The sequence below is a fragment of the Trachurus trachurus genome (genome assembly GCF_905171665.1).
Source record: "Trachurus trachurus genome assembly, chromosome: 16".
NCBI classification, from domain to species: Eukaryota; Metazoa; Chordata; class Actinopteri; order Carangiformes; family Carangidae; genus Trachurus; species Trachurus trachurus.
The window spans coordinates 29,583,014-29,596,502 of record NC_139902.1 but is presented as its reverse complement, the minus strand read 5'-3'; the positions used below and the strand labels follow the sequence as shown (position 1 = coordinate 29,596,502).

The 13,489-nt window shown below is 40.5% G+C and overlaps 2 protein-coding genes across 2 annotated transcripts; one reads left to right on the top strand and one right to left on the bottom strand.

The window, feature by feature from the left end:
* Positions 1-3,996: 3,996 nt before the first annotated feature.
* Positions 3,997-5,812, top strand: LOC310999136 (GTPase IMAP family member 4-like; the record flags this gene model as incomplete). Its single annotated transcript, XM_083989462.1, has 2 exons — positions 3,997-4,849; positions 5,772-5,812. The coding sequence occupies 2 exons, from the start codon at positions 3,997-3,999 to the stop codon at positions 5,810-5,812; spliced, it is 894 nt and encodes a 297-aa protein (XP_083845588.1).
* A 2,352-nt stretch (positions 5,813-8,164) lies between these two features.
* s100a1 (S100 calcium binding protein A1) lies at positions 8,165-13,049 on the bottom strand. The gene is made up of 3 exons (XM_083989229.1): positions 13,011-13,049; positions 9,663-9,816; positions 8,165-8,498 (listed from the first exon to the last, which is right to left on the bottom strand). The coding sequence occupies exons 2-3, from the start codon at positions 9,801-9,803 to the stop codon at positions 8,349-8,351; spliced, it is 291 nt and encodes a 96-aa protein (XP_083845355.1). The 5' UTR covers positions 9,804-9,816; positions 13,011-13,049; the 3' UTR covers positions 8,165-8,348.
* Between the last annotated feature and the right edge of the window lie 440 nt (positions 13,050-13,489).

Here is a 13,489-nt window from a genome sequence, read left to right as displayed (position 1 = left end):
GTTGTATAATATCACATGAATTAAATTATAATCATTTTCTTATCATTTCTAATGTTTTTAATATTTATTTTAATTATTTTACAGAGCATTGTGTTCTTTTAAACACTCTTTAGACACTTAAAGCAGAAGTAAGCGACATATTTGTGTTAATATAAGTCTTAAATAGTTATATCTTCCGACAGCAATCACTTACATAGAGTGTTTGGACCGAAACACAGGTCTGTCAGTCACTCTGCTCTGCTCTGAGCCGAGGAGAAAACTTTTCTCGTATCCTACAGTTTTTATCCAATGAGGAGAGAGAACGGCATGCAGGGCTGTGTGTGCAGCCAAGGGATGCGCGTGAATGTGGTGACGTAGGGACGAGGACTGTTATGGTGCGTTCAAGGCAGCCCGTAACTTGTGTTTTTCCGACCTGTGAAGTCGTACCAGTTCGATCTGGTACGACTTCACAGGTCGGAAGTTACGAGTGGCCGTTATAGTGACTTTCACAGGTAAAACAGGTCGGAAAAACACGAGTGGGTTGCCTGGAACGCTACAAAATCGTAAGTTGTGACTTGAAGCTGTAATTTACGGTTTCAAAAGCCTGCCTGGAACGCAGCATTAGCCAAAACGACCGGATCGCTTACTTCTGCTTTAATTCACATCTAGACCTGTATGCGTCTGCCAGAGGGCAACAGTTCTAAAAGGTGGTCTATAGGGGGTATGTGGAGTTTTTGAGAGTGTTAATGGTATAGCAGGGAGTGCAAATGTCTTCCAGAGATTACAGTGTTTTTTCTTTTTGCCTCGATACTACACAGAGATATAGTATTTCAGTATGCTTTCAATTGCTGCCTGATAGAAGGCCACCATCAGCATCCTCTACAGTCTGGTGAACGTCTCCAACCTCCCCATGACAAATCCATGTATGCAGAGCAAAGCCATGCCTGTGTCATGTTTCCTTCTAGTCCCATGTGAGTCCTTCAGTTTTTGTTGGGTTTATATCAAAACACTGTCACAAAATACAATGCAATATTTGCTAAAAAGGTTAGTGTGTCTCTGCTGCCATCTAGTGGTGGCAGCGTAGCCCTGTTAGTACAGTGGACAAACCAGTGCTCTGAACTGGCTGCGGAGTTGTGACACCAGAGCTTGTGTTCGTGTTTCTGTACAGAGATAATGAATTCAGGCTCAGAGTACGTTATTAAATAAATGAGTCTCTCTATGCTTGTGTTATCTGAGGTTTCTTCCAGCAATATGACAAACCAGACCAAGTACTGTAAATAATGGTTCCCATATACAAACACAAATCAGTTTTGTAATAAGCTCCATGAAACAGCAGCATTATATAAAACTCTTTCTCCTCCTCAACATCAAATAATAGTTAGACATGAGTAGTTATTTGGTTGATAATGATGGCTATGTTTGCGATTCATGTATGTTTTTATTGTATTGTTGGATTGTTGTTTTTATTGTCTGTCTTTTATGTACTTTCAGTCATGGACACTCTGGTTTGTGTCCTTAATAAAGTTATTATTATTGTCAGGCAGAAAGGGATCAAATATGCATAATGAATTTCACTGTTCTATTTTACATTTGATAGGTGCAACTTATACTATCTGACTATTGTCTGGGTTTCACCATCAGCAGCTTTAACAATATGCAAAGCCTGCGAAGCTAGTTCAGGCAGACAACTCAAGCCGTGCCCATCCTGCAGCTGATCAGTCACATGCTCTCCTCGCCCAAATAGGGCGGGTTATTTAAATCCCCCAGTTTACCTGCTCATCCCTGGCTATGTTGCTGCTGCTGCCGCTGCTATTTCCCGCTCTGCTGCCTTGCTGCTGCTTCTGCATACATCTCGCTGCTGCTGCTGCTGCTGCTGCTGCCGTCCATGAGGTTTTGCAAACCCACCACCTCCCCAGCATCCACCTATGGGCTCTGTCTCTTGATCCCCTGTGGGGGGTCCGCTTCATTCCCTGTAATGTCTGGCAAAGCAGATCATTCAGGGAACGAATATGAGTCAGAGCCTGACGCCAAACCTGCTGCAGCCATGCTCAAAAATATATCCATGCTGTGCTTCAGCTTGCTATGCTTAAGCTCAATAAATGATTTAATCTCATTCCAGAGTTGTCTGATTTAACTAATAATATGATGATGTAACATTCAGTGATAACATTCAATTTTGTCAGATGCACTATAGGGGCAACAGCTAAAACCTTTCCAACCAAACTGGCTAGGGCCAGCTCTGTGACGTGCCCAAAGGGAGGGGACACGACCAGGCTAGTATTTAGAAAAGATGAAAATGAAACTATTTGTCATAGAAGCAAGGGAAAGTACTTCACAGAACACTTGCTTGTCAAAGACAAACATGGCCAGCTCCAATCCCATTGGTAAGACGATCTACAACTTCCATATTTGTTTTGAACATGCTGATGTACTTCATTTCAGTTTGACATTAACTTTGTATACACTGTGATAAAGTTAAATACCACCTGTTTATACATGAGTTTTACTCAGATTTTTTCTGCTATTTACTTTTTCCATGATGCAATATTTCTTTGTAGTGTCAAATGGAATGGAAAGATTTATTAATTTATTGATGGTTGGGTGTTGGTGATCGTCACTCTGTGATGTTATGACCTGAGGAAAGAGCACATATTATCTTGATTTGCTCCCATCTCTCCGTCTCTCCCTTTCATGGATAACCTCATGAAAGAGAGGGACATCATTAGATGTAATTCCCCAGCTTGGGATCAATAAAGTATATACAGTATATCTATCTAGATGCCATGGAATCCTTTCAAACAAGGACCTGTAATGAACACCCACAAAACTGCAACTGCAAGCCTCAACATACCGAGGATAACTTCTTGCTATTTACAGTAGTTTCACTGAACCTATCCTGTGTAACCAGTTCTTTACAGCTACACTTTGTTTTCTTATCTGATGATGAACAAACTGAGATGAATATTTTTACACCACTTACTGTACCACGGTCTGGTGGATAAGTGAACTTAATTTTGATCAGCAAGACTGGCAAAAAAAACACACACAAGCCATTGAAGAAGCACCAGGCACACATCCACTTCTTTGTGGCAAAAAATGATCAACTTCTTTGTAGTAATCTGTTATTGACCCTTCCACTATGCCCCCTACTGGCCATAATCTACAAGGTACACTCTTGAGTGAGTTCCATGTGAGTTGTTTTTGTCTCTTTTCAATAGAAACCAGGCAAAGCTAACAGATGTTTGATGCATTCTATTATGTGCTGGGACCCTGTTTCTACTGTTGATTACGTTTGGTGCTGTTCTGAGCATTATTTGTGGTTATGAGTGGCTTTTTGATTGCGGTTTGCACGTGGATCCGTATACTGCGCTGTTTGTTATGGTGCGGTCATTGCTAACGTTGCTACAACTGGAGAAGCTAGCGGTTAGCAGACTTCATCTCTCGAGGGGGGGGGTCTAACTCGGTGTCACGGTGTGTTGGACCATCGGTTAAACTTACGCTGGAATATTCCTTTAAGTCTATTTTACCATATGAGTACATTACAACAACATGTGATTTCTACACATTCCTATATAACGGTGTGTAGACTTAAGAATAGTCTACAGCTTAGCAGTTGTAACAATAGTACAGTAATGCTCTGAAAATCACTTTTGTTATCTCATTATACACTCCATGGAGAATTTTGACTTAGATTAACTACATATAATTTTAAAATGGAATCATGTCCATACAGTAAAACTGTGCCAAACACACCTGCAGCTATAGTGTCCCCTTTATAAATCTCACAAAATAGATTCTGTTTGGTGGCCCAGGACTGGGGTCACTAACAAAAGAAAAACTGAATGAGAACACCAGAGTTGACAGGACAGCCACTGGCCCTGTTCTCTTCACAGATGAGAGCAGTTTCACACTGAGCCCATATATAGGTTCTGATTATGGTATGGTGATTTAGTTTAGTTTGTTTTTACAGCATTATTGATATGGTTATGAAATTCTTCAACAGGTGATGAGGAGATTATGGCGTTAGAGGAACCAGAGGAATCAAAGAAGTCAGAGAAACCATACCAACTAGAGCAACCAGAGCAACCAGGCCTCAGGATCGTGCTTATTGGGAAAACAGGAGCTGGAAAAAGTGCAACAGGAAATACTATTTTAGGGAAGGATGTTTTTGAATCTAAACCAGGTTCTTCCTCAGTGACAGCAGAGTGCACAAAGGAAACAGGAATGTTTGAAGATGAAACACTGACAGTGGTTGATACTCCAGGTCTGTTTGACCCTGATAAACCCCCAGAGGAGGTGATTAAAGAAATCACTAAATCCATCTCAAAGGCTGCTCCAGGGCCTCATGCGTTCCTGTTCGTGCTCCAGGTGGGCAGATTCACAAATGAAGAAAACGAAACAATGAAAAACTTTCTGAAGGTGTTTGGAGAAAAAGCAACATCTTACACCATGGTCTTATTCACCCGAGGAGATGACCTGGATGGCAAAGTTTCTATAGAAGATGTAATTGATGGAAACAAAGATCTCAAGGCCTTCGTCGAGCAGTGTGGTGGATACCACGTTTTCAACAACAAAGAGAAAGATGAGGAAAAAAAGAAATCTCAGGTTCGTGAGCTTCTGCAGAAGATCAAGACCATGGTTGAGAACGGCAATGGTAGACACTACACCACTGCACTACTAGAAGAGGCTGAGAGAGCCATAAAAAAGGAGATGGAACGCCTTCAAAGAGAAAATCCAGATATGAAGCGAGAAGAGGCCAGAAGAAGAGCAGAAAAAGAAAATGAGTTTATACAAACAGCACTGCAGACTTTTTTTGCTGCTGTTGGAGGAGCTGGTGGAGTAGCTGTTGGATTAACTTGTGGAATAGAAGGTGGAGCAGTTTTGGGAATGGTAGCGGGTCCATTAGGAATGGCAGTGGGAGGTCTCGTGGGAGCTTTGATTGGAGTTGCAGTGATAGCAGCTATAAATAAAACAAAGGAGAAGAAGAAGGAGAAGAAGGAGAAGAAGAAGAAGAAGGAGAAGAAGAAGAATAGTAATAAGCTATCATCAGCTCATTTAAAGCATTAAAGGATAATTACTGTTTTTTACAATCTGGACCTTATTTCTAGCATAAAATACGATCATTTACTCACCCAGATAACTTTGGTGTCATTACAAGTCGTTCTGATGAAATGAGCTCCAGCCGAGAGCCGCGTATATCCGTATAATGCGAGAACACGGGGCAGCGCAATGCAGCCTCTAAATAACACATTATCTGCAGAGAAACTCCTTCATTTCACCAATATTTTGTTATGATAAACTTGTGCTACCCCTCCGAGCCCGTGGTGGCATGTTATCAACATCCGGGGTCTCTAGGTTGACCTACTGACCTCTGACCTGGATGATGTCATCTCTGAGCGCCGCGTGGCTTGTTGCTACCGCTAATGCTGCGGTTTGTTTCTGCGTGTTTCCGACTTGTCAGAACAAAATGAGCAGCTGGATGAAGTTCAGCTTCCACAGGCTTCCTCTCCTCAACCTGGACTCACTAAAGCTCCGGCTAGTTGAGATAAAAATGGACCCGAATGCCGAAGTGGAATGATTATGTGGTATATTGATGTGTTGATGAAAAGAAGGGATCACCGCTGACACGTCTTCGCTTGTATTCAAAAAAGAAGTTTATTAACAAAGAAGAACAGTGTACAAAAAATGCAGAATCCTGGAACATCTCTGGTCCAAAATGAGATCTCTCTCTCTCAACTCAAAAACCTTCCTTTTTATATGTTGGCTTATCTCCAACACTCCACCTTCTCCAGACAGAGAGGAGCCTCCCATCGAGGTGGTCAGTGACCTTTAGCCTACCCCTTAACCTTTAGGCCAACGAAAACCCCATGTCCTGTTTCCCACAAAATTTAGCCATAAGAGAAAACAAAAGAACCTGTCATTCACATTGATCCAGACATAGGCTACTCCATGAAGTCAGTTGACTTCTAAGCAGGATATAGAGTCCATTAGCAGAGCAGAAATCTACACATTCCTTCAGTTCCAGAAAAGGCACACATACAAAGAAGAACATAAAATAATACAAGATATTTAAGCAAGAAAGTAAAGGTGGATAATACACTACAATTATCAGAATGAGCCGGGCAGCAGTTGGAGATGACATAATCCAGGTGAAATATTGGTGTAAATGAAATGAACGAGTTTCGCGGCAAATAATGTGTTATTTAGAGGCTGCATTTCGCTGCCCTGTAGACTCACATTATACGGATATACGCTGCTCTCGGCTGGAGCTAATTTTGTCGGAACGACTTGTAATGACACCAAAGTTATCTGGGTGAGTAAATGATCATATTTTATGCTAGAAATAAGGTCCAGATTGTAAAAAAAAAACGGTAATTATCCTTTAAGGGAAAATAATCATAGTATAGGCAACATTTATTTGATCAATTGTATCTATTGTTGTTTATTTTTTCATCATTGTCACCAGCTAGTAGTTTTATGCTAATGTTAGAAATCATCCAAACTTTTGTTTCACTAATCGTTATTCAACATGTGATACATATTTTTTTGTCTACATGTGTTATTTTTGCCATTATGCCACTGTGGCCTTCTTACAGTTGTATTGTTCATTAACTGTGGTTTGTCCTTTGATTGTTTTATTGTTGTTGACTTTTTTTTCTTTTTCTTTTTTTGTTTTTATATATTGTTGAAAAAATATATATATATATTTTTTTTATCTTTGTCTACATGTTTGGACCCCCTCAAAAATGATGGTACATCTCAAGGGGTTTATCCAAATAAAGAAATTTCAAATAATTTCTAATGTTTTTAATATTTATTTTAATTATTTTACAGAGCATCGTGTTCTTTTAAACACTCTTTAGACACTTAATTCACATCAATTATGTTTTATCAGTTACGTGTTTCTAGAGACCTGTATGCGTCTGCCAGAGGGCAACAGCTCTAAAAGGGGGTTTATGGGGGTATGTGGAGTTTTTGAGAGTGTTAAAGGCTCTGCTGAGGTATAGCAGGGAGTGCAAATGTCTTCCAGAGATTACAATGGAGAGCCAGTGATTTTTCTTTTTGCCTCGATACTACACAGAGATATAGTATTTCAGTATGCTTTCAATTGCTGCCTGATAGAAGGCAGCATCCTCTACAGTCTGGTGAAGATCTCCAACCTCCCCATGACAAATCCATGTACAGTATGCAGAGAAAAGCCATGCCTCTGTCATGTTTCCTTCTAGTCCCGTGTGAGTCCTTCAGTTTTTGTTGGGTTTATATCAAAACACTGTCACAAAATACAATGCAATATTTGCTAAAAAGGTTAGTGTGTCTCTGCTGCCATCTAGTGGTAACAGCGTAGCCCTGTTAGTACAGTAGACAAACCAGTGCTCTGAACTGGCTGCAGAGTCGTGACACCAGAGCTTGTGTTTGTGTTCCTGGGGAGTTTCTGCATTAACAGCCGTCAGTCAAGCTGCTGTTGCATAATTGAGGATGCTTTGCGACTTTGTAAGGGCTCATATTGAGTTTCTCCAGACTGCATTGTGTGTGACTGCTTTGCTTTCCACCTTAAATGCTCTTCTTATCTGAAGAGCATGAGGACTGAGGATGAGAGGACTCCTCTAAAACTGTGCTGTTGTCACCTTTTAGGTGTTTTCTTTGAGTGACATTTGGAATTTCACTCTAAAATAATTCAGTTAACACATAACCCAGAGCTGATTTATTATTAACATATGTTACCATTTGATCTGGGACATTATTTACGTATCTGAATAAAGATCACAGTTCTATCATAAGGTCCTGCGCCTTTATAAATGTCAACCAGCTCAACATTTCACTGTGGCTGGTGTTGGATTTCAGATGAACTGCATTATTTAAAAAAAAAAAAAAGGTCAAGACTCACCAAGCTGCTGATGCAAAAGAATTTAGCAAAAGCATAAAGGCCTAGATAACTGACTTACCACATGCAAATGGATGTAAACTACCTCATCACACACTAGGTGGTGCTTAACATAACCAGTTATCTTGTGAGGCTTGTTTCAATGTTTGATACTCAGGTTTTATAGCGATTTCTTTAAATAATGTTTTTTCCCCTTTCTGCTAAATCCTAATAAATGAACCAAATACATATCTGGATGAAGATTACATGTAGAAACCTCAGGTATTTACTGTAGCTTCTTCCCTGAAATAACAGAAATATGAAAACAGGATCAATTCTTTATTGGATTAAATACATTTTTAAAGGACAAAGATGCAACATTACAAGGTGCTGTATGTTTTAGACAATGATACCAACTTTTACCTCCCTATCATGAACCCAAATCGATACAAAGTGTGTGTGTGTGGGGGGGGGGGGGGGGGGTGTATTGATTTGAAACTACTGAATTTCATTTCTTGCACTGGCCCTCGAAGAATTCGTTGCAGGCGACGGTCAGAGCAGCGACCAGAAGGACAAACTCCTGGAAATCCACTTCACCGTCCTGGTTTTCGTCCAGATCCTTCATGATCTTCTCCACCACCATGGGGTCCTTGCTGCACTAAAACAGAAAAGAGACATTTGTTTGACAAGATCAAATCCAAAAATTGTTCAGTACAGTATCCAGCCATCATAGCCATTAAAGGGATAGGGATTCAACATTTGGCAAATTGGCCCATTGCCATAATCCCTATAGTCATAGCAGTAGGTTTGTTACCTTTAATTGTCGTTGGAAGCTATTTTTAGAACGGCGGAGCAGAGCCGTGAGCTGCTCAGAGCTACGCTACGGAGGCTCATGGGATTTCTTGGTTTCCCTCATCAAACTCATCAAATACACAATCCAACAACTCCACAACTCTCTGGTGGACAAGTTGTGACCTGCACATTCACCACGCTATGAGATAATAACACAACGTTACCAGACAGAGTTGTTTTAGAGGGAAATACATGCAAAACCAGCTCACGGCTCTGCTCCGCCGTTCTAAAAATAGCTTGCACCGACAATTAAAGGTAACAAACTTACTGCTATGAATATAGGGATTATGGCAATGGGCCTATTTAAATGTTGAACTATCCCTTTAAGAAAAGTGCTATACAGATCATAAGCTTTAACTATATTGATTAAGTGACAAACCTGACAAACACAGACTCTACAACACTGTAAGATATTAACTTGACCATGCATGGAAATGCCTTTAGATAATGCATTTTATTTTGTTAATGCAAAAAAACCAAGTGCCTCTCTCAGTGTAACCATCAATATCAGCAGCAAGTCACTGTCCACCATCAACCTGGACAAACATCTCCAGCAAATAATAATCTGTAGAATCACATCAAGTTATTTCCAAATATGTCAAAATAAGGATAAAAAAAATGTGAAGATAAAAAAAGAGCATTTCCCCCCCCATTTTCTCCTTCATTTCACAAAACAATTTTTAATCTATTCACTTCTCTCAATTGCTCTATGACCTGGGATTCTTATTCATTCTCTGTGTTGGGATGCCGATTGTGCTGGTTGCTCAGTGGTCCGGTTGGGGAGCAACTTCGGAAAGATCAAGATGGCGTCTTTTCTCTTGTTGCATACGACAACATCTCTAAAAACATCCGTTCATGCACACAAATAACCGTGATGTCAATTATGACTTTTGATGACGTAGGTACGCAGCATCAGAGCATCAGAGGCGCTGCTGCAGCTGTAAAACCTTCTTTTATCTCAGATACTCACTGACAGGAAGTCTGAGAGCTGTTCATTCAGCAGCATCTTCAGCTCCTTGTTGTTCAGCTTGTACTTGTCGCCTTCTTTTCCCGAGTAGGAGTGGAACACCTCGATGAGGCCCGTCATGGCGTCCTCCAGTTTGCAGCTCATTTTGTTTTCAGTCCTGCAGTCAGGAAGGTCAAATCAAGAGCCACAGTTGAAAGACAGAGAAGAGAGAGCCAGAGAGAGACAGGCTGCAACTCTGGCGCAGAAGAAACCATGCAAATGGAAATAACATTTTCCCCCTCAAGCAGGAAAGAAAAGAAAAAACAAACAACTGCAGTTTTCAGGTTCCCAGAGATGTTGCTTCTCAGTGCTGTGGAGGTGCAGAGGGTGAGATGGTTTGCAGCAGACACAGACTTTTCCTCAGAGTAAAATTAAAAACTTGAAAACAAAATACGAAAAAAAAAAAAAAAAAAAAAAAAATCACAAAATGCTGCAGTGTTACCGTTGCCCTGAGCAACCATCAGCTCCCCAGACGTCTCTGATCTTCCTGCTAATCATGCTTCAGCTTTTAGCCTCATCGTCTGTCTCTATACCGACTGCTGCCAGTTGAGTTTTTCTCTTTTCACAGTGGATCAAAATATGTTTGAGCTCTGCTTTTATTTGGAAAAAAAAGCTAAAAACTAAATAAACAAAAAAAAACATCCAACTGTCTCGACTACAATGCAACAGGATTATTTAGTTTTGTCTCATTATCACTGTTTGGTTCGGTTTAATAAAAGGGCAACTGGTTTTTGAGAGTGTGATGACAAGACCAGGACACACATGGACATCCTGCTGCAGCCTTCATAAGTCTGTTATAGTCTTTCACATAAGTTCCCTCCTTTTGCGTATTTTGTTTTCAAGTTTTTAATTTTACTCTGAGGAAAAGTCTGAGTCTGCTGCAAACCATCTCACCCTCTGCTCCTCCACAGCACTGAGAAGTTACATCTACCTGAAAACTGCACTTGTTTTTTTCTTTACCCACGCTGAACAAAACATAGGCAGTCAACTAGAGACAGCCAATCAGCAGTTCATTTTTAAATTTAAAACCTATTACTACAATAAATTATCACCTTTAATAAACTTTGACATCCAATTAAAGCCCTAAGCTATTTTAACTCATATTTTCCCCATTTATTCACTTTTTGCATTCCCTATATTACCTTATAACCATGACACCATGTCCACCTTTTGATACAGATGGTGTCTGGTTACATTATCTCCCACTGATGATAGTGCAAGTCAACAGTTGGTGGTGAGAGTCCAGTTTAGATACAAGCCAACAAAAGAAACACTGAACTTTATGGAAATACTTTGATTATCAGCTTCTCTTAATCTGCTTTTAGCTTGGTTCCTTCCATCAGTCCTCACATTTTCACTGTGTTCTGGCATCACAATCATTTCCAGATATAGTAATCAGTGTTAATAACCTCAGATAATGAATTCCTGTGCAAAAACAGCAGATTTGAAAACATTAAAACAAAACACCAAAACACCTGCCATTAGAAAAGGTTCACATCATGCAAAATGAAAAAAGGCTTTGTATGCGTTTGTGTTTGAATGTGTAAGAGAGAGTGTACTGTTACAGTAATCCCTATTGTGCACTTCATGATTTGGCGCTCCTGTTCCCTGCTTTTATTAGTGCATTCTGTCAATTTTCAAAATATTCTGGCGGCCATTATGTCACTTATGTCCCATTTCAATGATTTTTAATGTTGTATCTGCTCCCACTTTACCTGCCCAGCCAGGGACTACAGTACAGGCGGAAATTAGCCAATTGTTGCTATATTGTTGCTATAACCTGGCTCAAAGCATCTCCTCTTGTTTCACAAGATTAATGTTTTTTTGTGCATTGTCCCCGTTTTAAATAAATAAATTCATTCATACACAGCTGGTGGCACTATTTCACAGGTCTGAAAACATCAATTATCTGTTGTTTGCTACAGACAGCGCCGTTGTATAGGGGAGAAAGGTGATGATAATTCGAGGGGCCCAGTGCCCAGTGGGGCTCATAAAAAACCCCAGTAGTCTAATCTTTGTACTGTATGACTGATTTATTCTGCGTAAGACCCTGACTAATACTCATAGTACACTGTAAAAACTCAACATCTTTCCAAGAATATTTGTCTTATTTCTTGTCCAAATGTCTCATTTCTAGTCAAAACTAATCTCTTTCCACTTAAAATAAGACTCATTACCTAAAAATTAACTTGTTTTTAGATAATTTTCACTTAAATTCACAATAAATAGAAAAATCTGCCAGTGAAAGTAAGTTTTTTGTGCTTGTAATAAGGAAGAAAAACTTGCTCCACTATCAGATTTTTTCTACTTATTCCAAGTGAAAATATGCCTGAAAGAAGTAAAAGGTGTCTAAAAACAAGCTACTTTTAATATGATGAGTCTTATTTTAAGTATAATGAGATTTGTTTTGACTAGAAATTACATTTTGACTAGAAAAAAGACAAATATTCCTGCTAAGAGTTTTTGCAGTGTAATGCTGCATTAGCATCAAAACAAAGAAGGCTAAATAAAAAACGATAATACATACGTAGTCTAAGAAAAAAAAAAGGAAAAGTTAGGGGTAGGGGCCCACTTTAGTATTCTTTAAGGGGGCCCAGAATTCCTAGCAACGGCCCTGAATACAGATGCGGGGGGGGGGGTCAGCTGTGACAGCCAGTGTTCAGACAGACTCTCTTCTAAATGTCTAACCTTGTACCTGCCCTTCACTGACTCAGACACCCGAGAAGCTGCTGCTGCAGGCGGGGAGGTGGAGCTGAGTCACTTCCCCTCCAACCTCCATGAACCAGTGGAGGACAAAGGACAGCGAGGCCCCCCGGCGGGTTGTAGATTGTGGCCTCTGCATTATGTAACATAAACGACCTGAAGCGAAGGTTTAACCCTTGATAGGTTCACGCCACCTCGTTTACACCGTCTGATGGTTCAGAGCTCTCATTACTGATGCAGAGCTTTCTATACCTCTATGTCTGTGTGTGTGTGTGTGTGTGTGTCTGTGCGTGCGCGTCTCCTCCACATCGCCTGAATACCCACTACATCACTTTGCTGAATTACGCGCCGCCACATTCCCTTAATTAGCCTCGATAAATGCTGTTAATGATTTATTTCAGGAAGCTAATTAAAAGCCTTTTGAATGTCAAATGCAAAGCAAAGCTGCTGTTAATTAACTGAGACTAAAAACCACGAGGAGCTGCAGACGCCACTCACTCAACTTCCTAAAAAGAGAGAGCGGGAGGGAAAAGCGTGCACGAACGAAAGGGAAAGCGTGTTTCTGAAGGAAAGACTCAACAACAAACAGACAGGAACAGGACAACTCACCTGGACAGATGCGCTAACAGGTGCTGGTGGCTGCAGCGGCTTCAGCTCCTCAGTTATAAGTGCTCCTCTCACCTGTGTGCAAAAGACACGCGGGTTAGATAGGCTCCACCCCCCTCCCACCTCGTCACCTGCTGCACAGGTGGGCCACCTTGTAGGGCCAAATGACTGCAGCCTCTCGGACAGTTAGCCCATAAGATCACCTTATAAAGTAATGGCTGACATGTGAGCAAACAGCACTGAGGTGACCAAGATGGACCATAATGCAAATGTTGTGATACATGCATGCAATGAATTAGCTTAGTTCCCACAATGTAGCACAGTGTTTTTAGATGATGGCTCTTATCTCATGTGTGTGATGTCTGGTGTCCCAGGGCTTTTGAATGCATCATATGAGCTTCCACAGATGCTCATTTGTTGTTTTAGTATGTATAGCTAAATACTGTTGAAAGTATGAAAGCCTCAGTCCACATGGAAATACA

Bases quoted from the DNA above. Each gene is read 5' to 3' on its own strand.
- s100a1 (XM_083989229.1), bottom strand. From the start codon at position 9,803: ATGAGCTGCAAACTGGAGGACGCCATGACGGGCCTCATCGAGGTGTTC. The intron at 8,499-9,662 runs GTGAGTATCTGA...TTTCTGTTTTAG, and splicing joins AGCTCTCAGACTTCCTGTCA to TGCAGCAAGGACCCCATGGT.